Genomic DNA, 21,509 nt, shown 5'->3' on the forward strand with positions numbered 1-21,509 from the left:
TCAATTAAACTATGTGCCCTGCACCTGATGAATCACAACATATCAAACTAATAATAAGGTTGCAGCTTTCAATACTTCGGAGCCTATTCCTTGTGAATCTATAAGTGGGGACAGGAAAAAAACGTTTTATTCTATGTCCACTTTTGATGTCATTTTATTTCAATTTTGGCGTTATTTTTTGCCTATTTCAGTGCTATTCTCTGTTGTTATTGGTGTTTTTTACTGGTTTTTGTGTTATTTTTTCCTATGTTCATATTAGATTCTGGCAGCTTGTTTTTGGAGTACTGGTTGCATAAATCTTGTCTTTTAACATTCCCCAAAGATAAAAGTCACACAGATTTAAATCTGGAGAATGAGGATGCCAGTCAACTATCCTACATAAAAAAAAACACCTTGTATTGCTGTCATAGAAGCATTGGCAATGTGTGGTCTTGCAATGTCTTACATAAAATAATCATACATCTGTCTGTTAGGTGTTAGTTCTCAAAAAAAAAGGATGCAACATATCATTCAAATACCTGTCAGAATGTATTGTTTCATGGAAAAAGATTGATCCAATCATTTGTCTTGCACTAATTGCACATGACACTTCACATCATGCAGAGGTTGTTGACATAATTCATGAGGATTTTTGGAGCTCCAACGTCGATTGTTCTGAGAATTTAAGTGCCCTGACAAATGTAGCCATACTTAATCAGCAAAAAAGCATCTTATGATAAACATCCCCATCGTGCACAGATTGTAACTGCCAGTTGCAATCATGGCATCAAGCAACAGAATCCAAGTGTTGAAGCACTACCAGTATTTCATATGATTCAATTTCAGTTAGTGCACAGCTCTGTGAGTAAATGCCCTTCACACACAAGTCTGAAGTGATAAACGGTGCAAAGATTTTCTTGGATTCTTTCCAAGGCTTTCCCTATCATGTCTAAGTTATTTTTGTTTAAGAAACTAGGTTCTCTAGGCCTTTGTATGTGTGACATAGATCGAGTCTCCTGAAATTTCTTCACTAACCTGCATAACATTGAGACATTGCAAACATGCACACTGGGAAATTTTCATATGAATTCTACCCAATATTCCACATTTGATTCTATTTTTGCATAGTTCAACACAAGAAATACTTGCTGATCCTTCATGTGAACCATACTGATTGGAAACTCAAAAGGAAACTCAAAATAAAACACCCAAACACTCAGTCGCACAGTACAGAAGACATGTGCACAGTATTTCTGTCCGAGGACTGGGTCCAATAACAAACGGGCAGGGAAAGCCCCGGAATTGGCGCAGTTGCAACAATGACATCTAGTAACAATATTTGAAGCAATTAAACTTGATAAATAAACTCAAAAGAAAACACCAGTATGCTCAGTCACACAGTGTAGGGGCACATGCAAAGTATTGGGGTTCAAGAACTACGCATAGCAACAGCTGGCAGATACAGTGGCAACAGCCGCCAAATGCACCGCACAACCCAAGGACCCCTCCCTGGTGTCTTTCGCAAGACACAGTGTATACAGAATACAAACTGATTCATAATCTGATAAAAAATTTAACTTCAAAAGTTACATATTTATAGAAAGTTGTTACCTTTCAATAATTTATAGTTCATTAAAAAACCTAGAGGACGGAGTAAACACAAAAAAATAACTCTTAATTTTTGTCAGACATGTTGAGTTGGACTTAAATCCAATTATTAAATTCACAGCCTGTGTCTCAAATAGAATTGCTAAAACACACCTTATTCTCACAAATATTGATGTTAGTATCACACATGAACTTAAGTAACGCTGAAACAATATATAAAAACTGGAAAGTAATTTCCAGAGACAAGTAAAATAATAATGTAATGTTGTCTTCACGAATATAACAACTGCTGAAATCAAGTTCCTAGCATTGCTAAAAACAAGAAAGTTATATTGTATTGCTATAGTCACTGATCATTATAAAGATGTAGAAATATTATACAAAAATTACGAATATCTGTCCCTTGTTTAACATAAATCTGAATATTTATTAGTGACCCATGTAAAGAGGTTAAAATGTAAATGTTCCATTGACAATGGAGCGAGTGCAACAAGTTTAGCACTAAGGTGTTGGTCAAACTGAGGTGATATGATATGCAATATGATTCACTGTAGTAAAGGTTGTGCAGCATAACACCTGTTGTTGCAACTCTTGTGTTCACACTGGGCCAGTACGATATACAATGCGATGTGACATGCGTTACAACAAACAAGACAGAACGACTCATGTTTTTGGCTCAGCTGCAATCATGAGCTCTTCTGAAGAGGATGTTATTGTGACTTATCAATATTTAAAGCTCATACAACTGAAAAAGAAGTACTGTGTGCAACTATACAATGCTATTAAAACCGATCATAGGTCATCTGTGGTTTCTCATGATCTCCTTCCAAACAAACACAAATTCCACAAAATTAATCCAGACATTTCCACTTTTTCTAGCAACTAATACCAGCGATCTTGAGATTGCAGGACACAAAATTTTGATTTGCTTTTTCTTCTGCTGACAGGCAAGTAAGCAGGGATTACAAAAAAGATCAGTGAATTATGTTAAAAATGACACCATGAAAAGTTTATTTTAATGAGACCATGTAGTGTGATAGTTTATTCAGTGAAGTACACATGTACAGCAAATAAGAATACAATTTCAAAAGCTGCCACTGATTAGTATGTTGCATTAGAATATGATTCAGATTCACATGTACTTATAAGTAACATTGCCATATCTGAAGTCAGATAAGTCATTACTGATGTTGTGGCATTATATGGTGAGTTGTGTGTAGGGATAGATGATGTTGTGTTAGATATGAAGAAGGCACTGATGATAATGATGAGGAAAATTCCACTATCTCCTTCTCAGTTTCGTAAAGCTGCTCATTCAACAGCAACAAGAATTTTGCCCTTGAATATGACTTCATAGTGTAATCCCACAAACGAGTGCTTTTCTCAAGAAGCTGGATGAAAGATATCATCTTCAAACAGTCCTTGTTTGAAGGACATGTTCACTATATGCAGCACAGCAAGAAATGAACAGGTCAAGATGTCTTCCCAGCTTGAAAGCATACATGTAAGTGAATGCTTCAGCTTGTATTGGCATCGAAATGACACAGCTCCTTACAGCACGGCACACAGTCATAGTGTTGTGTGTGGCACATCATAGCTCATTGCAGCTAGCTACATTTCTTAAGCAGGAATATACTCTATAAAATAAATCAAATGTAAACTGGCCAGCAACTACATTTTTCACTGAAAACTTTTCAAAGTATGTGCGGTGCAGTATTTTATTTTAAAGTATAACAATAACTACAGGCAATAATGAAAAGAAAACCAGTTCACTGTCATGCTATAATGTTATAAGTTATAGATTTTTTTTTTTTTTTTTGTTTTTTACTGAACAATTTCCTCAAAAATGAATGATGAAGACTGCATCGTGGAAAACACGTGACTCCAAAACAATGGTTTTCGTTTTTTTTACACAAAAAGGCAAATCGGATGACATGAAACTTCTCTTCCCACCTATTGTAGAGATATGAGCTGTGTGGAGCAACCAGCACTCTGTGTTGAGTCCAGTGATAGGACAGAGACACATAACAGTGTCATATTGCTGTTGTCCCAGTGCGATTCAGTAAAGTTACTTCCATTATGTTTCCATGCACTCCACCAATGCATGTTGCTTCTACATCATATCGCATCACCTCAGTGTGAATGGTGCCTGGGATCAGTGAAGAGGACAAGCTGGTGAGACATGCTAGGAAACGTATGTTGTGAGAATGCTCCTCATGCATTGCTAATGTGTCAAGTGAAGCATTTATGTTGCAACTTTCATAACTGTGAGAAATATGTGGAACTACAAGCTAGAATCATTTATGAATATTGTTGAAACTAATAATTAGCTGTTTATGTATGGCTTGAAAATCCAGTATTCCTGTTCCAGAGACTCTGAGCCTGAAGATATTAATTTTGCACTTTGACTTCATCAAGAATGTTGAGAAGTAAGGTAACTATTGTGCCTACTTTTTCTTGTAATGGAGTTGGTAGATTGAACTCACATCATGCGTGATGCCACATGTTGAAACCAGCTGAGCAAGGAGTCTCAAGATGCAACCCAGTGTGTTTCACATCTGCCTGATGTATTCATCCCTCCATATTTCTCAAAAGCTTACTGGTTTAGTTGCAAATTTCATATTCCAACAATAATGAAACAATCTTTGCTTTTAACTTGGATAACAGATAAAGTTTTTTCAGCAATGTCAGATTTCTGATATTTTTACACAACAAATCGCACAAAAATTACACAGTTCAGAGAGGACTTTTATATGGTGGATCAACTAAACTATATATTTTTGTAGTAGGTATGTATAAATATATAATTTACCAAATATGCTACAAAACAAGAGAAATCAATGTCCTGTCCACTTGATTTGCTTCTAGCAGCCAATCACAGCATAGTACACATGGTGTCATACAAATGTGATTTTGGAGGTAAAACATAACACAGAGAATATTTATTCATATTACTTTAACTATTTTGTGAATAAAGTATGTTGTCAGAGCACGATCTGTTGCACAAGCTGGGGTCTAGGTTAGGTCAAAAGGTATCAGACAGCATGCTGATTTACATGATTGTAAAATTCAAATAAAGTATTTGGTGTTTTTCATAGTTATACATGCATACTATGAATATATCTAGTTTAATTTGTCCACTTAATTAAAGATCTCTCAAATGTGCCATTTGTTGTATGATAATTTGTGCAAAAGTGTCATCAAATGTCAGTTTGATGACTGAAAGTGTAACTGGAATGGAGATCATTTGACATCATATCTAGAGCCATAGTCCTTTATGTAAGAAATCAGATGTTATTTAGAGATAATACTTAATTGCCACAGTGGAGAAAAAATTGCAACTTCAAATTTGAGCACTCAATGTCATAACATAACCTCCAATCCCTACTTACACACTCAGACACCTCCCAGAACACCTCTCCTGAATTCATTTCCCTCCTCACCCCTACCACACCATGCATATCCACCTTCAACATTTTCTCCATAATCCATAACCTCATCAATCCTGGATGTCCCATTGTAGCTGGTTGTTGTGTGCCCACTGAAAGAATTTTGGTCCTCAGTGATCAACACCAACCTATTGTCAAAAATATAGCCCTCACATCAAAGATACCAACCATTTTCTTGACTGACTCTCCACTGTCCTCAACCTGTTACGTCCCGGATCTCCACTCGTCGCTGTCTATACCACTTCCCTATACACCAACATCCCTCATACTCATGGTCTTTCCACTACTCAACACTACCTCTCCGAACCCACTACCTCATTTCTTGTACACCTTACTAACTGTACCCTAACACTCAACTGCTTCATCTTTGAAGGGAAAATATACAAATAAATATGCACCCAGCCTGGTCACCTTCAAGCCATCCTCCTAGGCCAAACTGTTTTTGGGATGGTTAGAGGAAACTTTTCTATCTTCTCAAAAATCCAAACCCCTGATCTGGTTCTGGTTCATTGATATCTTCCTGATCTGGGCTCAAGGCTACAACACCCCATCCTCATTCCCTGACAACCTCGACACCTTCTCTCCCATTCACTTCACTTAGTGCTTCTCAACCCACCATGCCACTTTCCTGCTCTCTGAGGACTCCACCCACTCTCTGTCCGCATTAAACCCACCAACCACCAACAGTATCTGCATTTCAAAAGCTGTCATCTCTTCCACATCAGGGCACTACCCCCCAGACCTAGTCCACAAACAGATTACCTGTGCTATATCCCACAGATCTGAAATCCTCCCACCACCTCCAAGAACCAGCTACAAATGAGTGCCCTCTTCAGCACCCAATATCACCCTGGACTGGAACAACTGAACCACATCCTTCATCAGGGCTTTGATTACCTACCATCATGGCCTGCTATAAGTGACGTTGTAGCCAAGATCCTTCCCACCCCCTAAAGTGGTGTTTCATCACCCATCCAACTTCCTAGTCCAACATCCAAGTCCATCCCTATGCCACTCCAAAACCCAACCCCTTGGTGCAGGGGTTGGGATTGGGAGTGACATAGGGATGCTGCAAGACCCAGGTGCAAGACCTGTCGAGTCTACCCACCAAGTACTTCCCATTCCAATCCTATCACAGAGTTATCCTACCCCATCAGAGGCCAGGTAACCTATAACGCAGATGTGTCATGTACCACCTCTGCTACAATCTTTGCAAAGCTTTTTATTTTGGTATGACGACCAACCAGCTATCCACCAGGACCAACAGCCACGATCAGACTGTGCCAATAGCAAACTGGACCACCCTGTTGCACAACATGCAGTTAAGCACAACATACTTGATGCCAGGGGTGCTTCACAATCCAGGCCATCTGAATCTGCCCGCCACCAACAGCTTTTCTGAACTGTGCAGATAGGAGTTATCTTCACAACACATTCTCCACTCTTGAAATCATTCCAGTCTCAACCCACAGTAACCTACTGCCCCCACATCCACCACCCAAAAAGAGTATCACCTCTCCCAACTAATGTCCCTTACTACACAGTGCACTGCTCTCTACCAGTGCACCCACTGTTCTTTTCCGCTTCTTTATCCTCTCCTTTCTGCTCCATTTTTCCCTCCCCTCTCTCCCACACAGCCTTGCTGCACCAGGTAGCTTTGTTTGCCACTTCTAGTCCCTGCATGGTTTGCCAGGTAGCACTGTTTCCTTTTCCCCACCCATGCCCTGCTATACCTCCATCTCCCCACTCCACAATGAATTGTTTCTGCCGTTTGAGGCATTTCAAGTTCAGTTTGGCCTGAGCAGCAGAGATATGCGTATGCAAGGCAAGCTTGTTTGTGTAAATGCATTAAGTGTTATACTTTACAATTTGTATCTCAAGCCAAATATAATTCATGAAAGCATTTTATGTATATAACGGCCATAGAGGAATTGACTGAAATTTATAAATTTAACTAGTTTTTTGTTTTATGTCCTGGTTGACATATCTAAAATCCTTTAGTTTATATTGACAGTGATTTAGAATAATTATTAAGCCTATTGTTATTATTCCTCCATCTAATTATCATTTTGTTTCATTAGGGATATGAAGAGAGTCGAAAATTTTCAGTATGAGAAACAACATAAGAGATAAAGTAACATAGTGTGCAATTGATATGAATACATACACTTCTACAAGCTCACCTTGTTGTTCATTTGATGAGTAGCGCAGTTTAAAGCCACGATGTCCTCTGGTTTTGCGACTATAGTAATGAAGTGTTACACGATTGGAAAAGGTTTCAATATGGGCAGAAACATTCTGAGCAGTTAATCGTGCTAATGTCACACCACGCTCTCCACCATCAGATACCTGTCATTGTAACACATATATTTTAGTTAGGAGACTACACAAACTGCACTATTTCATTGTAATATAATTAAATCGTGATAGCCATGTAATTATTACTGATTGTGTTGAATTTTGAATGGGAATTATGATTGGTAATGAGTATGTAATACTTCTTTTAGTTTCTCAGCCACTGAATATCTGTTACGACATTAATCTGGAGAAAGACTGGAAAACATAGATTCAGAGAAATCATCATTACATCTGAGAGGAAGACTTAACAATGCTTTCAGTTCCATCCAGTATACCAAGATGAAACAGTTCTGTGTTTTAATGGTGGTTAGTTATATTATGCATCAGAAATTTATAATTTTTTGTGTCATAAGTAGGGAGATTGTATGTATTCCTGAAAATATAGAAGTATACTTCCCTGTTCACATAGAAGTATTATATTATCTGATGAAGGATACTTTAATTAAACTAGGTTGACTCATCAATTGTTTGTATCATTCCTTTTGGAACATAATCTCTATTAAAATATTTACATTCTTTTCAAATTTTTAAAATTGTATGTATATTACTTCACAAAAATTTTGAGTATTTTGCAACTCAAAATGCAAAATTTCAGCACACACTATCTACATTTACAGGGATACTCTGAAAACCAGTACAAAGTGCACAGCAGCAAGGACTTTCCATTACATCATGTATCAGGGTTTCTTCAAATTTCATTTGTGTACGGAGTGCCGGAATAATGACTGCTCAAATGTTTTTAGGCATCAACACATAGATGGGTGTCGTATATTCCTTGATTCATCATTTAATAGTGGTTCACAGAAATATAAAGTAGGCTTTCATGTGTTATTGCCATCTATCCAGACATGTTTCCCAGTTCAGGTGTTGCTATGATAGTTTGTTCAGCTTTCAGTAATATGTTTCTTTCAACTTAATGAAACACTCAAACAACTGTGAAACTTTGTAAACTTTGATGTATGCCAGATAAAAGAATTATGGTGGAAGAACCAGTGAGAACTCCTGTTAAAGAACTAATTTACTTACTTATGTTTAGTAACTGCAAGCAGTTCCCAAATCACATGCTAATTGATAAAGCATTTTGCTTTTGAAGTCACATCCTTGAACAACATGGCATAATATGTAGTTTCAAGCCATATCTACTAAATCAAAAGGCCCTTGGGACAAATATGTGGGATGGCATTAAGTATCATTAAGACATGATGTGACTCTTGCATGGGTGATGTACTTCAGCATGAGAAACTGCACTGCCTGACAAAAAAGTGAAGAATGGAAGATGAAACAAAATAAAAGTTCATGGGTTGAGGGTATATGTAATGTTATTTCAGTGAGTACAGTATTAAATCATGTTTACAAAGAACTTGACAGTATGAGCCCACTTTTCAGTATAACATCACACCCCATCTAGGGCCTGGATGCATGCACTGATTTACAGGGGAAGGCTTCGTAAAGCCACTGTACCTGCTCCTGAGACAAACGGGGTCACAGATGTTTTATCTGGTCCTTAATATCCAGTATACTGGAACTGTGATCGAGTTAACATCCGAGCTATCCCAAATATGTTTTCATGAGAGACAGACCTGGGGATCTTGCTGGCCATGGGATTACATCAACATTACACAGGACTGTTACTGCAAACGAATGTGTGGACAAGAACTATTCTGTTGAAAAATGTCACCACGATACATTCACATGAGAGGCAACTCATGAGGGCGCAAGATGTCTGTGACACACTGTTAAGCTGTCAGGAGTTCCCTCAATCACTACCAGCCATGATGTGAAGTCAAACCTGATGGCTTCCCACAATATAATGCCAGGAGCAAAATAGCTGTGCCTCTCAAAAATATCTGCTGCAGTCATCACCATAATCGGTGATGATGATCATTTGCTGTGGTACAGAACCACAATTCCTCACTGAACACAATGTGATGCCATTCATTAGCAGCCCATGCTTCCTTTCTTGGCACCACTCCAAATGTAGCTGTCTGTGTCGTGGTGTTCACAACAGCCTACCCGTGGGATGGTAACTCCCTAGCTTGGCCTCTGCTGGTCTTTGACTAATGGTGCGAGATGACACAAAATATTGCAGGGAGGCCATTACTTTTCCCAGTATGGCAGGTGTAGAAGTGATGGCATTAGAATGTTCTAGGTAAACAATATGGCAATCTTCCCTTGTGGTGGTCAGTTGTAGCCAACCAGAACCCTGACAACAAGTAGGCCTGCTCTCGTGTTCCCATGCAGTCCAGCTTCAGGCCTTTGTCACATCTGACTGCCCCACAAATCTCATTATTGCACAGTTCAAGCAGCCAATCAAATGGAGACCCACCATGGGGTCTGTTTTTAACTCTGTTTGTAATACCACATCCCTTTTTGGGATGATGATGATGAGCGTTTGGCGTCATTGGCCGGGAGGCCCCTCGCGGGGCAGGTCCGGCCGCCATATCGCAGGTCTTATTACATTCGGCGCCACATTGGGCGACCTGCGCGCCGGATGGGGATGAAATGATGATGAACACAACACAACACCCAGTCCCTGAGCGGAGAAAATCTCCGACCCAGCCGGGAATCGAACCCGGGCCCAGAGGACGGCAATCCGTCACGCTGACCACTCTGCTACTGGGGCGGACCCCTTTTTGGGATCATGTATCCTCTTCCAGTCTCATCCCTACTCTCCCAAAGAGGGCATACGTTTAATATCAGTAAATTTACACAAATTTAAACTGCTGCTTTGATTTTGTCTTTTCCAGTTATCTGGATCTGAAGTAATTTGCACTAATTTAAGCTACTATTTTGACACTGTTTATGTTGGGCCTCACCAGTAGGCAGAATGAAGGAAACATGTTGGATTAAAAGCTGATGTACCACCACAATTTGTACAGTAGACAAACTTCAGGCACATGGTAGGTATAATTTTGCTATTGTAATTATGGAATAATTAATGATTAAAGTTCCAATATTTTTAGTCATCAAAAGACAACTATTTTTATGTTTTCAAGCCAAAAAAAAAAAAATTGTTTGTCTCCCTAATAGAAATATGACATGATGATTTTACAGTCAGAACCAAGTATGCTCATGTTCTACGTGGTGTTAGTTAATAGAACTGTAATCACGACTATATAGAAATGTAAAATTTTATGCGTCCAAAGTTAATTAATCAACTCCAGGCCTTTCATTCAATAAAACTAATCCCTCTGTTCATCTGAAAATGATACGGTGATCATTCTTTAAGTAAGTAAAATGAAATATGCAAATTAACGAAATATATTGTTGGAATGATAAAACATGTAATTTATAGTCTTAACAGAAACAGATTCTTTCCAGTGTTTGTATGAAATCATTCACTTTTATTTCATGTAAATTTCTATGTAATTTGGGAAGATGTACGCAAAAATTTTAATTGTATAAATCTAAAAGTGTAATATGTAACAATGGCAGTAATTGTTTAAAATCATATTAATAGAGGCAACTTGTATGCCGCCATAGGTGAGGCAGAGGTCAGTCTGAGGTCAGTCTTACATCAGTCATGAGACAGTGTTAAGTCAATTCTATGCACTACTAGAATTTTTTTTAACCATTGTATGATTCCCGTGTGGCAATGCAGTAACTTCAAGATGAACCTACAGCAGCATTAAGAAGCAGTACCCCCAATTACACAAGATATGAATTATTTATTTGGTGTAGGATATCCATAATATGACATGGTATTCTGTTTTTATTGCTTTAAGCAACAATACTTCATCACACAAAAACATTTTTGCCACATTATATTACATGTCATATGCTGAAATTGCTGTCTCAAATTGGTGTGCAGCATCTCCATGTCCTTCACAGGTATCACTCAACATCAGATGTTATTTGTGCCCCTTAATTATCCTACCTGGCCTGGTACATCACTAAACATGAACAACACTACTGCCACTAAACATGAACAACACTAATGCACTCTGGCGGCTGTCACAGGAAACTGCAACTCTCTAATGTTTCATATACACACTGATGGTGTGTATGAGTCAGAAATTACATTGACATCTGACCATGTCTTCTAGGTGCTCCACTTTTTTTTAGGCAGTGTGTATTCCAGGTTCTGTGGGTGATCAGGACATAAAAGGATGACTGAGAACAAAATATATAGGCCAAATAAAGATAGATCTAAGGAGATGGATTTATAATCATTTGAAAAGAGTAGCACACTATAGGAAAGAATTGAGCTGGGAGAATGTTGCAAACCAATTATTGGACTGAACATTTCTGAACACAATGATTAACATTTTACTCGTAGTTGTGTATATAAATTTTTTGAAGTTAGTTTAACAATAAATGTGCACTACTTAGTTAACTTGTCCTATATAGTAAGTACGCACTCTGTAAGTAATGTAGACAAACGGCGCTAAATAAGAATCTATCAATAAACCAAACCAAAACTGCCAGTCAAAAAGCTGTATAAGTGAAAGGAGCAGAGTTATAGCAGGAATTCAATAGTGACAGGAAATATATTACACCAGGAATCCTGAGAAGTTTAAGATTGATTCCTAGCTGGTCACAAAACTCTATGTAGCATCGATTAACATCTTACGTGGAATACAAATGATTTTCTCCCGGAGTCTCATCTGCACATCTTCAAGGCAATCTTATTTGTTAACATATACTCAGGACTTGAGATATCACCACAAAAAGAAGTCACATAAGCTTTGATCAAAAGGAGCAAGGAAGCCAGTGAAGATTACTGACAAGCATGGGTTCACAAAAGGTATGATGCTGTTCTTCCCAATTGTGTCCACCAAGTTAGTAACACACATGAATTTTGTATGGGAAATGATGAAGATTTTTGTGTGAGATCCTTCACACAATTAACTTGTTAGTCCCTAAACTCACAGCATACTAGTGAACCAACAGTCTAAGGTTCTCTATCGCATATGCCATAACTCACTTAACATTTTCTTGAGTACAGGTACTGTATTTCTTCTTCATCGTGAAGCCAATTGTGTTGAAGTTTTCAACCCATGTTAAAATGGTGTTGTGGTCTGCAACATGTCGGCAGACTGGAACAGTAAAACAGCTTCAAAGGTCATGTTGCGTCACACACTCATCATTCATGAACAATCGCAAGAGAGAAGAGAGCTAACATATAACGTTCCCAATTCCACAACATTGTGACAACCAAAGCTTCCACTCTAATGGAAAAATCAAGGTTATCCTCCACTATCAGAGGCTAAATGCTTGGCCGTATAATCCAATACAAAACCATGTGGTTTCTGTGATGAATCCTATATTAAGCTAATAACAGCACAGAAGGTATTTAATGAAATATAGGAGGTAGCAGCTGATTTCAAAATATCAGCTTTCTTACTAATTTACTCAATTCAATATACAGATGTTGGGCAAAAATATCGAAACACCACAAAATTTCTTGCTTGAACATAAATGCACATGCTAGCCAACTCTTCAGGTAGTGCTGTTATACTTTACTATAAATAGCACCTGTAAAATGCCCTCAATAAGTTGCAAGTGTCAGTGTTGGTCAGAACAGTAGTCTATGTAGTTGTGAGTACATTATGTTGGAGCTAAGCGAATTCAAATATGAGTAATTTGTTGGTGCTCGTGTGGTGAGTGATTTCATAACTAAGGGAGCTGGTGTTATATGGGGACTGTATTGAAGATTTTTACCACTTATAGGGAAAGTAGAAAAACATCATTCCCTAGGTCACAACACCAAAGAAACTATGTGTTACGTATTCATGAGAGGTGGTCATTGAAGACGACTGTGACAAAAAAAACCCTATCAGCACCAACATTACACAAAGCAAGCTCCATAAATTGAGAATTGCAGGACAAGCTGGAATTCCAAAACCATACATAAGTGTTGCAAATCCCTCTAATATGAAAATGTGGTGCTGAAACCATAAAACCAAGACTATGGAGCAATTGAAAAAAGTCATTTAGTCACATGAGCTTTTTTTTTGCATAGTTTCCAAATTCTGGCTGCCAAGCCTATGTTGCAGACAGTTTGCTGCCAAGAGGAAATATGGCAGTGATTCAGTAACGATATGCACAGCCATGTAGTGGTATTGCACAAGCCCTGTGGTTACTTTGCAAGGCTGCATTGCTGCCAAGGATTATGTGATCATTTTGGCTGATCATGTCTGTCCCATGGTACAAGGGTGATGCTGAGTTCCAAGGTAACAGAGTCCCTGTTCACATAGCTTGCATTGTCCAGGAGTGATTTTTCAAGCATGAGGATGAATTTTCATATCTACCATGGCCACCACAGTCACCAGATCCAAATATTATACAGACTTTGTACTCTGCTTTGGAGAGAAGGGTGCGTGATGGCAGTCCACCTCCATCATCATTACCTGAACTTGCCACTATTTTGCAGAAAAAATTGTATAAAATTCCCTTCAAAACCATGCAGGATCTGTGTCCATACATTCCATGATGACTGATTTTATAGAACCCCTGCCTCAGCAACAGCTGTGGCTGAACAATTGAGAGAAATTTGGAGAATATTTTCCATAAATTTGCTGACCATGTTATGAAGATTTTAACTTACCAAAGTAGCAGGAACAGGGATAGATAATCATGTGAAATTGTTTTAAGTACCTTACCCAAATATTAACTAGAGCAATTTACCAGAGAAATTACTTTTGAAGATAACATCTTAGACCTGGTACTAAAAAACAGAGCCAAATGTTTCAACTCCGCAAAGAACAGGGAATCAGTGATCGTAAGGCTATTACAGCATCACTGAATATGGCAAAAAGTATGCAAAAGAATTTGCCTATCTTCTAGCAGCAATGTACTGCAGGTCTCTACAGGAGTGAAGCATTCCTAATAATTAGAAAGAAGCACGGCCATTAATGTTCTCAAGAAGGGTTGCTGAACAAAAACACATCACTATAGATCTGTATCTCTGACATCAGCCTGTTGTAGAATTTTTGAAGATGTTTTATGCTTGCATATTACGACATTTCTAGAGAATCTCCTCTTTGTGAACCAACATGGGTTCCAAAAACAATGGTCCATGTGAAACCTGGCTCACTTTGTTCATCCACAACACCCAGAAAGCAATAGTTACAGGTGATCAGGTAGATGCCATGTTTCTTGACATCCAGAAGGCATTTGTTGCAGTTCTGCATTGCTGCCTAATAAACAAAACGTGGGCTTCTGGAATATCAGACCAACTGCGTGGTTGGATTGAAGAGTTTGTAGTAAACAAAACAGGGCATATCATTCTGAGTGGAAAAAAAGTCTTCTCATCTAAAAGTAACTTTGCACACACTCCAGGGAAGTGTTATAGAACTATTACTTTCGACAGTATACTTAAATGACATAGTAGACAATGTTGGAAGTTCCATGAGGCATTTTGTGGATGATGCTGTTGTGTATCGAGAAGTTGCAACACTAGAAAACTGTATACTTATATGGATACGGTGTCTGTTCTTTCGGACATGTCCAAAAGAACAGACATCATTGATGACCTGCAGCTGTCTAGAACGAAATTAGAATTATATTAATACCGTCAGCTGCGCACTGTTGGGGCACACATTTTCACCTGTCCCCGTTGATCTAGAAAACTGTAGTGAAATGCAGGAAAACCTGCAGAGGATCAATACTTGGTGCAGGGAGTGGCAGTTGACCCTCAACAAAAACAAATGTACTGCAAGTTAGTAGACAGAAAGACCCTTTATTGTATGATTACAAAATTTCAAAACAATCTGTGACAGCAGTTACTTCTATAAAATATCTAGGTGTACGTGTATGAGGTGATTTGAAGTGGAACAACCACATAAAATTACCTGCAAGTAAGGCAGATGTCAGACTGAGAATCACTGGAAGAATCCTCAGGAAATGTGGTTCATCAACAAAAGAAGTAGCTTACAAAACACTCGTTAAACCGATACCTGAATACTGTTCATCAACATGGGATCTGTATCAGGTAGGACTGATGGAGGAAACAGAGACAATCCAAAGAAGGGCTCTACATTTCATTACAGCTTCACATAGCAGGTACAAGAGTTTTGCGGAGATGCTCAGCCAACTCCAGTGGCAGATGCAACAAGAGAGGTGTTCTGCATCACTGTATGGCGTACAGTTTAGTTCTGAGATTACGCATTCCTGGAAGAGTCCATCAATATATTTCTTCCTCCTCTTTATATCTCATGACAAGAACATCAATGTAAAATTAGAGAAATTCAGCCCACATGGAGGCTTACCAGCAATCATTCTTTCTGTGAATCATACGTGACTGGAACAGGAAAAGGTGAACTGACACTAGTACACTGTAGTACCCTCACTACACACCACAAGGCAGTTTGCAGAGTATAGAGGTAGATGTAGATACAGATGTTTTGAATGTCAATGGCTTTCCTACACCATGTTTGAGATGTTAATGTGTTGTGTTCTTTATTTACGTCCAACCCTGTAGATGGAGTAAGTGTGACTAGCAATAAGTAGTGCAGTCCTAATTTACCATGAGTGCAAAATAGTGATTAAATGTCTATTTTGTCTTTGTGCCAGGTTAAAGTATCCTGACTCTTTTTGCATCCTAAGGTTCTTATCTTGACATGATCTACAGAACACAATGAATGAATGAGTGGAAGAAAACAATGACACGGGAGATTGACAAAAATGAGGGAAACCCTAAGGGGTTGTCATTTTTCCTGCACATGCTGAAAATAGTGCTTTGACAATGTGTAAACTGGAAAATATAAAGTATGATGAGTTAGATCAGCCAACTCATTCACTTAATATGGCACCCTGTGAGTTTCACTTATATCCACATCTACAGAAAACTGTAGTTGGAAAACAAAAGCATGATGATGAGGTTGTGGTGACAATATGATCACCAAGTTAAAATACTATAGCACTGTAGATAAATCACTCAATTTATTCACATCTTCTATCAGCAAAGATCAGTATTACCCCCAATAAAAGAGGAATCTCCCACGACTCTGTTCTTGGGCCATTCCTGTTCATTGTCTACATTAATGACTTTTCAAATTATTTCCCATATAAGAATGTCTTATATGACAACAGTAAGTGTATGAGATTACAACAGAGAAATGATGCAAATGACTATCCACTGGGACCAGGCCACCCAATTATGAATTAACCAGAAAAAAGACAGTCTAAGTAAAAATAAAAGAGTGACATTACTTGGACTCATCACAGACATAAAACTTTCTTTGGAAGCACACACCAATTATATGTGCACAAAACCAGCTCATGTTCCTTTTTTTATTGAAGAAATGAAGAAACAGGCTGATCAAACACACTTTCTTTGCTTTCTTCCATTTCCATCTACAGTGTGGAATTTTGCCTTGGAATAATTCCTCAATAGCTAAACGTCAGGGTGGCTATTTGAGGCAGGGCAGGAGTGGGTGGTGTGATCTCTGAGAATTCCAGGTATGGGGAGGAAGATGATGTCACAAGAAGCTCCTGATAAATTAATAGAGACCAAGGGTGAGGAGGGTACGGGTTTAGCAGCTCACAGTAATAACTTTTCTTTCCTCTTAGTTGTAGCTTAACCACAGTTTTTAACATCAATAATTTGTAACGGACTAATATTCAAATAATTAGCACACTTCAAAGAATTAAGTATTTTAGAATTTGTGATTTATAAAGCTCAATAAATTAAATTCCACTGTTACGTTAAAAACACAGAATTCTCTAAAATTCTTGACATTCCCTAAGTTTTCCAGGTAAAATATAAGTCCCTGAGAATTACAGATTTTCCAGAAGAATCATCACCCTGAACATATTGTCAATTGATAGAAGAAATCTCTCAGATGCCTATTAGTATTATCACCGACAGAGGCCTGCAGAAATTACTTCAAATTTGTTTGAAGAGTTCTCGGGTGTCCAGCCAGATACAATCATTGATGCCCACAATATTTTGGTGATATGACTCGCTAGTTCACAGTGTGTACTGCAAGGCCACACACACTGATCTGTACCTACAAGCTTCCGTTGCCACCATCTGGCTGAGCTAAACGGAGTTCTCAACACTTTGATACACAGAGCACACACGATCTTGGACAATCAAAACCTATCAACGGAACTCAAACATCTGGAAACTGTGTTCCACAGGAATGGATACAGCAACAGCTAAATCCAAAGGGCCTTCTGACAACAAAGGCACAGTAGGGACCAAGATGAAGAACAAATGGAAGAAGAGAAAAAAGGCCTGGCATTTCTACTTTTTGCAGGCAACGTGTCATCCAAAATAGGGAGACTACTGAGGCAACACAGATCGATACAGTCTTCCAACCACCAGCTAAGATGCTTGTCTTACTAGGAATGCTGAAAGACAATGTCGGCACCAAGAAAGCAGGCGTACACGAAATTTCGTGCAGCTGTGACAAATTCTATATCAGCCAAATAGTTCGTATGGTGGAAGATTGATGCAAAGAACACCAACGCTTTACCCACCTATGCCAACCAAGCCAATCTGCCCTAGGAGAACATTGCATAAACACTGGACATGCAGTGAAGTATGACAAAACAAAAGTAATGGCCTTCACAAATAACTACTGGGACTGCATCTTGAAAGAGGCCATAGAAATTCGCGTAACAGACAACCTCATTAACAGGGACACTAGTTACCAACTCAGGAAGGCATGGCAACAAATACTAAGCTCTATCAAGGTGCAAGCGGACACAAGATCATTCTGCCACAGCTGCCTACTGCAATAGCCCCCCCCCCCCCCAAACAAAAGCCATCGCTTTCCACGCCACTGAACATGCTGTGGCTGTTGGCGCACAGCTTTGCACTTAGACCTGCAAGAGATAAATACCAGTGGCAGTGAGTGGACTGTATCAGCACTACCTGGTGATGGCAGACTGGTTATTCGCTGAAATATTATGGGCATTTGCTGATCGTATTTGGCTGGACACCCGAGAACCGTTCAATCAGCGTATATACTGGGATAGCCTCAGATCACATACTTTAAATTTCTAGGCATAATGACAGTCCCTAGCCAGCATATATACACTGTAACTATTTAATATATGCTAGAGAAAATTCAGCACGAGATGTCAACCATATAAGAAAAAAGGTAGACTGCTACACACTACGAAGATGACACTTTGAGTTGCAGATAGGCACAATGAAAAGACACTTACAAATTAACTGTTAGCCACAGCTACCTTCAGGAAATGAACACACACATTCACTCACATTAGGAAGCATACCTCACACACACATCACCATCCCCATCACTGACACAAGCAAGCACACCTAATGCACACAGGACTGCTATCTCAAGCAGCTTAGACCAAAATGCAACTGTCATGCAGAACAGAGGCAGAAATATGGAGGGGATGGGGAAGGCAATGGGCACACAAATGGATGAGAATAAGGATGATGTGATAGGACAGAAGGGGCGGAAGTTGTTGGATGGAGAGTGTGAGGACAGCAGGTTACAGTAGGTTGAGGTCAGGATAATTTTGGTAACGGCTATTAAGTCGTAAGGATGACTCACATCTGTGCAGTTCAGAAAAGCTGGTGGTGGAGGGAAGGATCTACATAGCTCAGGTAGTGAAGCAGCCTTTGAAATCAAGCATATTACGTTCAGCTGCGTGTTGTGCCACAGGGTGATCTACTTTGCTCTTGGCCACAATTTGGCTGTGGGCATTTGTCCTGGTGGACAGCTGGTTAGCAGTCATACCAATGTAAAAAGATGTGCAGTGTTTGCAGCTGAGCTGGTACATGAAATGGTTGCTTTCAAAGGTGGCCAGCCGTTGATGGGGTAAGGTAAGCCTATGACAGGACTGGAATAGGAGGTGCTAGGTGGGGGACTGCACTTTGGTCTTCCACAGGAGTATGATCCCTGTGGCTAGGGTTGGGGTTGGGAGTGGCATAAGGATGGAATAGGATGTTGTGAAGGTGGGGTGGGCAACGCAACACAACTTTAGGAGGGGTGAGACAGATCTTGAGTAGAACGTTCCTCATTTCAGGGCATGATGATACATAATCAAAAGCCCCGATGAAGGATGTAGCTCAGTTGTTCCTGTGCAGTGTGATACTGCGTGACAAAGGAGACACTCCTTTCTAGCTGGTTGTTGGGGGTGTGAGAGGATTGGAAGTGTGTGGAGAAATGGCATGGGAAATCTGTTTGTGGATTAGGTCTCGAGTCCAGTGCCTGTCTGTGAAGGCCTTGGTGAGATCCTTAGCACACTGGGCAAGGGAGTTCTTATCACTGCAGATATGCCGTTCCCGGGTGGCCAGGCTGTATGGGAGGGACCTTTTGGTGTGGAAGGGATGACAGCTATCAATATTCAGGTGCTGTTGGTGGTTTGTGAGTATAGTGTGGACAGAAATGTTGACAGAGCCATCAAAGAGGAGGAGTTCAGTGTCAGGAAGGTGGCATGCTGCATTGAGGAGGACCAGGTGAAGCAGATGGGAGAAAAAGTGTTGAGGTTGTGAAGGAATGAGGATGGAGTGTTGTGGCCTTGAGTCCAGGTCATGATGTCAGCAATGAACGTGAACCAGACTAGGGGTTTGGCATTTTGGCAGGCTGGAAAGGTCTCCTCTAGAAGGCCCATAAACAGGTTGGCATAAGAGAACCCCCTGGCTGTGTTTGTATACCTTCCCTTCAATGAAGAATCAGTTGTGGGTCCTGATAAAGTCATTAAACCGTATGAGGAGAGAGGTAGTGGGTTTGTAGCCTGAAGGAAGTTGGGAAAGGTGTTGTTCAATCACAGTAAGACCATGAACATGGGGGTGTTCATGTAGAGGCAAGTGGCATCAAATGATAAATGTGGTTCCATGAAGTAAAAGGGTAGGCATGGTGGAGAATTGGTGAAGGAAGTTGTTGGTTACATGTCATCATGCCCTAAAATGAGGGACATCCTATCCAAGATACTTCCTGTCCTTCCTGAAGTAGTGTTTCATCACCCACCTAACCTCCACAACATTCTAGTCCATCCCTATGCCATTCCCAACCCAAGCCCTTGCCACAAGGATCATATGGCTGTGGAAGACTCAGGTGCAAGTCCTGCCCAATCCACCCACCCAGCTCCTCCTATTCCAGTCTTGTCACAGGCTTATCATACCCCATCAGAGGAAGGGCCACCTGTGAAAGCAACCATATCGTATACCAGCTCTGCTGCAATCATTGTACAACTTTCTGCATTGGTATGACTGCCTACCAGCTGTCCCCCAGGATGAAAGGCCACAGCCAATCTGTGGCCAAGAGCAACACTAAACACCTTGTGACACAACATGCAGATGATGATAATATGCTTGATTTCAAAGGCTGCTTCACTTCCTGAGGCATATGGATCTTCTCACCTACCATTAGCTTTGCTGAACTGTGCAGATGGGAGTATTCCTTACAACACATTCTCTGTTCCCAAAATTGTCCCGCACTCAACCAACAGTACTCACACCCTCCACCCAACAGTTTCCATCCCCTCTGTCCTATAACCTCCTTCCCACTCTCATGCCCTTGCCCTCTTTGTGTACCATCCTGTGTCAATACACCTATCCATCTTTCCCCTTCCCTGCTCCTCTCCTCTTTTACTCCTTTAGCTTGGTCAACATGAAACCTACCAATAAGGAACATTACCTACAGTTTCACGACTGCCATCCCTTTTGTTTCATACACTCCCTTCCTTACACACAAGGTACCCATGGAATCGTTCACATCGAATTTCAGTGTATATTAACATTGGAGAAACATACATTTATGAAAAACATTCAATTGTGAGTGTTGTTTTCATATTCTTGCAAACATCTGTTATTGAGAACCTACATTAAGTTATGAGTGTTGTAGCAAATATGCATTATTAGAGTTACTGTAAATAACTAACTTATCAGGTCGCATTAGTTTTCTCTCTTGACAGCAATTCATATTATCTGCATTCATGGTAAATTAACAATATTGTTAATTTTAGTGATCATAACATGAAAAATGTGTCAGAGAAACGCCAAAATTAAGTTTTTCTGTTGTGGTAATAAATATCTTGTTCTGGCTGTAAATGGCCCCAGTTCTAAAAGGCTATTGATAATACTTGTAACATAACAGACCAATTGACTAAAAGAGAATCAGGAAACTTAGTGTAAAGTTACAACAATATTATATAAAGGATAGATTGCTACTCCCATCCTGG

At 39.6% G+C, this 21,509-nt stretch overlaps 1 protein-coding gene across 1 annotated transcript in view; it reads right to left on the reverse strand.

Annotated features, from left to right (window-relative positions):
* The window catches only part of LOC126419763 (cubilin-like), a 753,686-nt gene that overhangs the window by 229,632 nt on the left and 502,545 nt on the right, over positions 1–21,509 (reverse strand). The window contains exon 49 of the mRNA XM_050086938.1: positions 7,220–7,385. Coding sequence (XP_049942895.1) covers positions 7,220–7,385 — 166 coding nt within the window. The remainder of the gene's footprint in view (positions 1–7,219; positions 7,386–21,509) is intronic.

Source organism: Schistocerca serialis, chromosome 9 (genome assembly GCF_023864345.2).
Source record: "Schistocerca serialis cubense isolate TAMUIC-IGC-003099 chromosome 9, iqSchSeri2.2, whole genome shotgun sequence".
Taxonomy (NCBI): Eukaryota; Metazoa; Arthropoda; class Insecta; order Orthoptera; family Acrididae; genus Schistocerca; species Schistocerca serialis.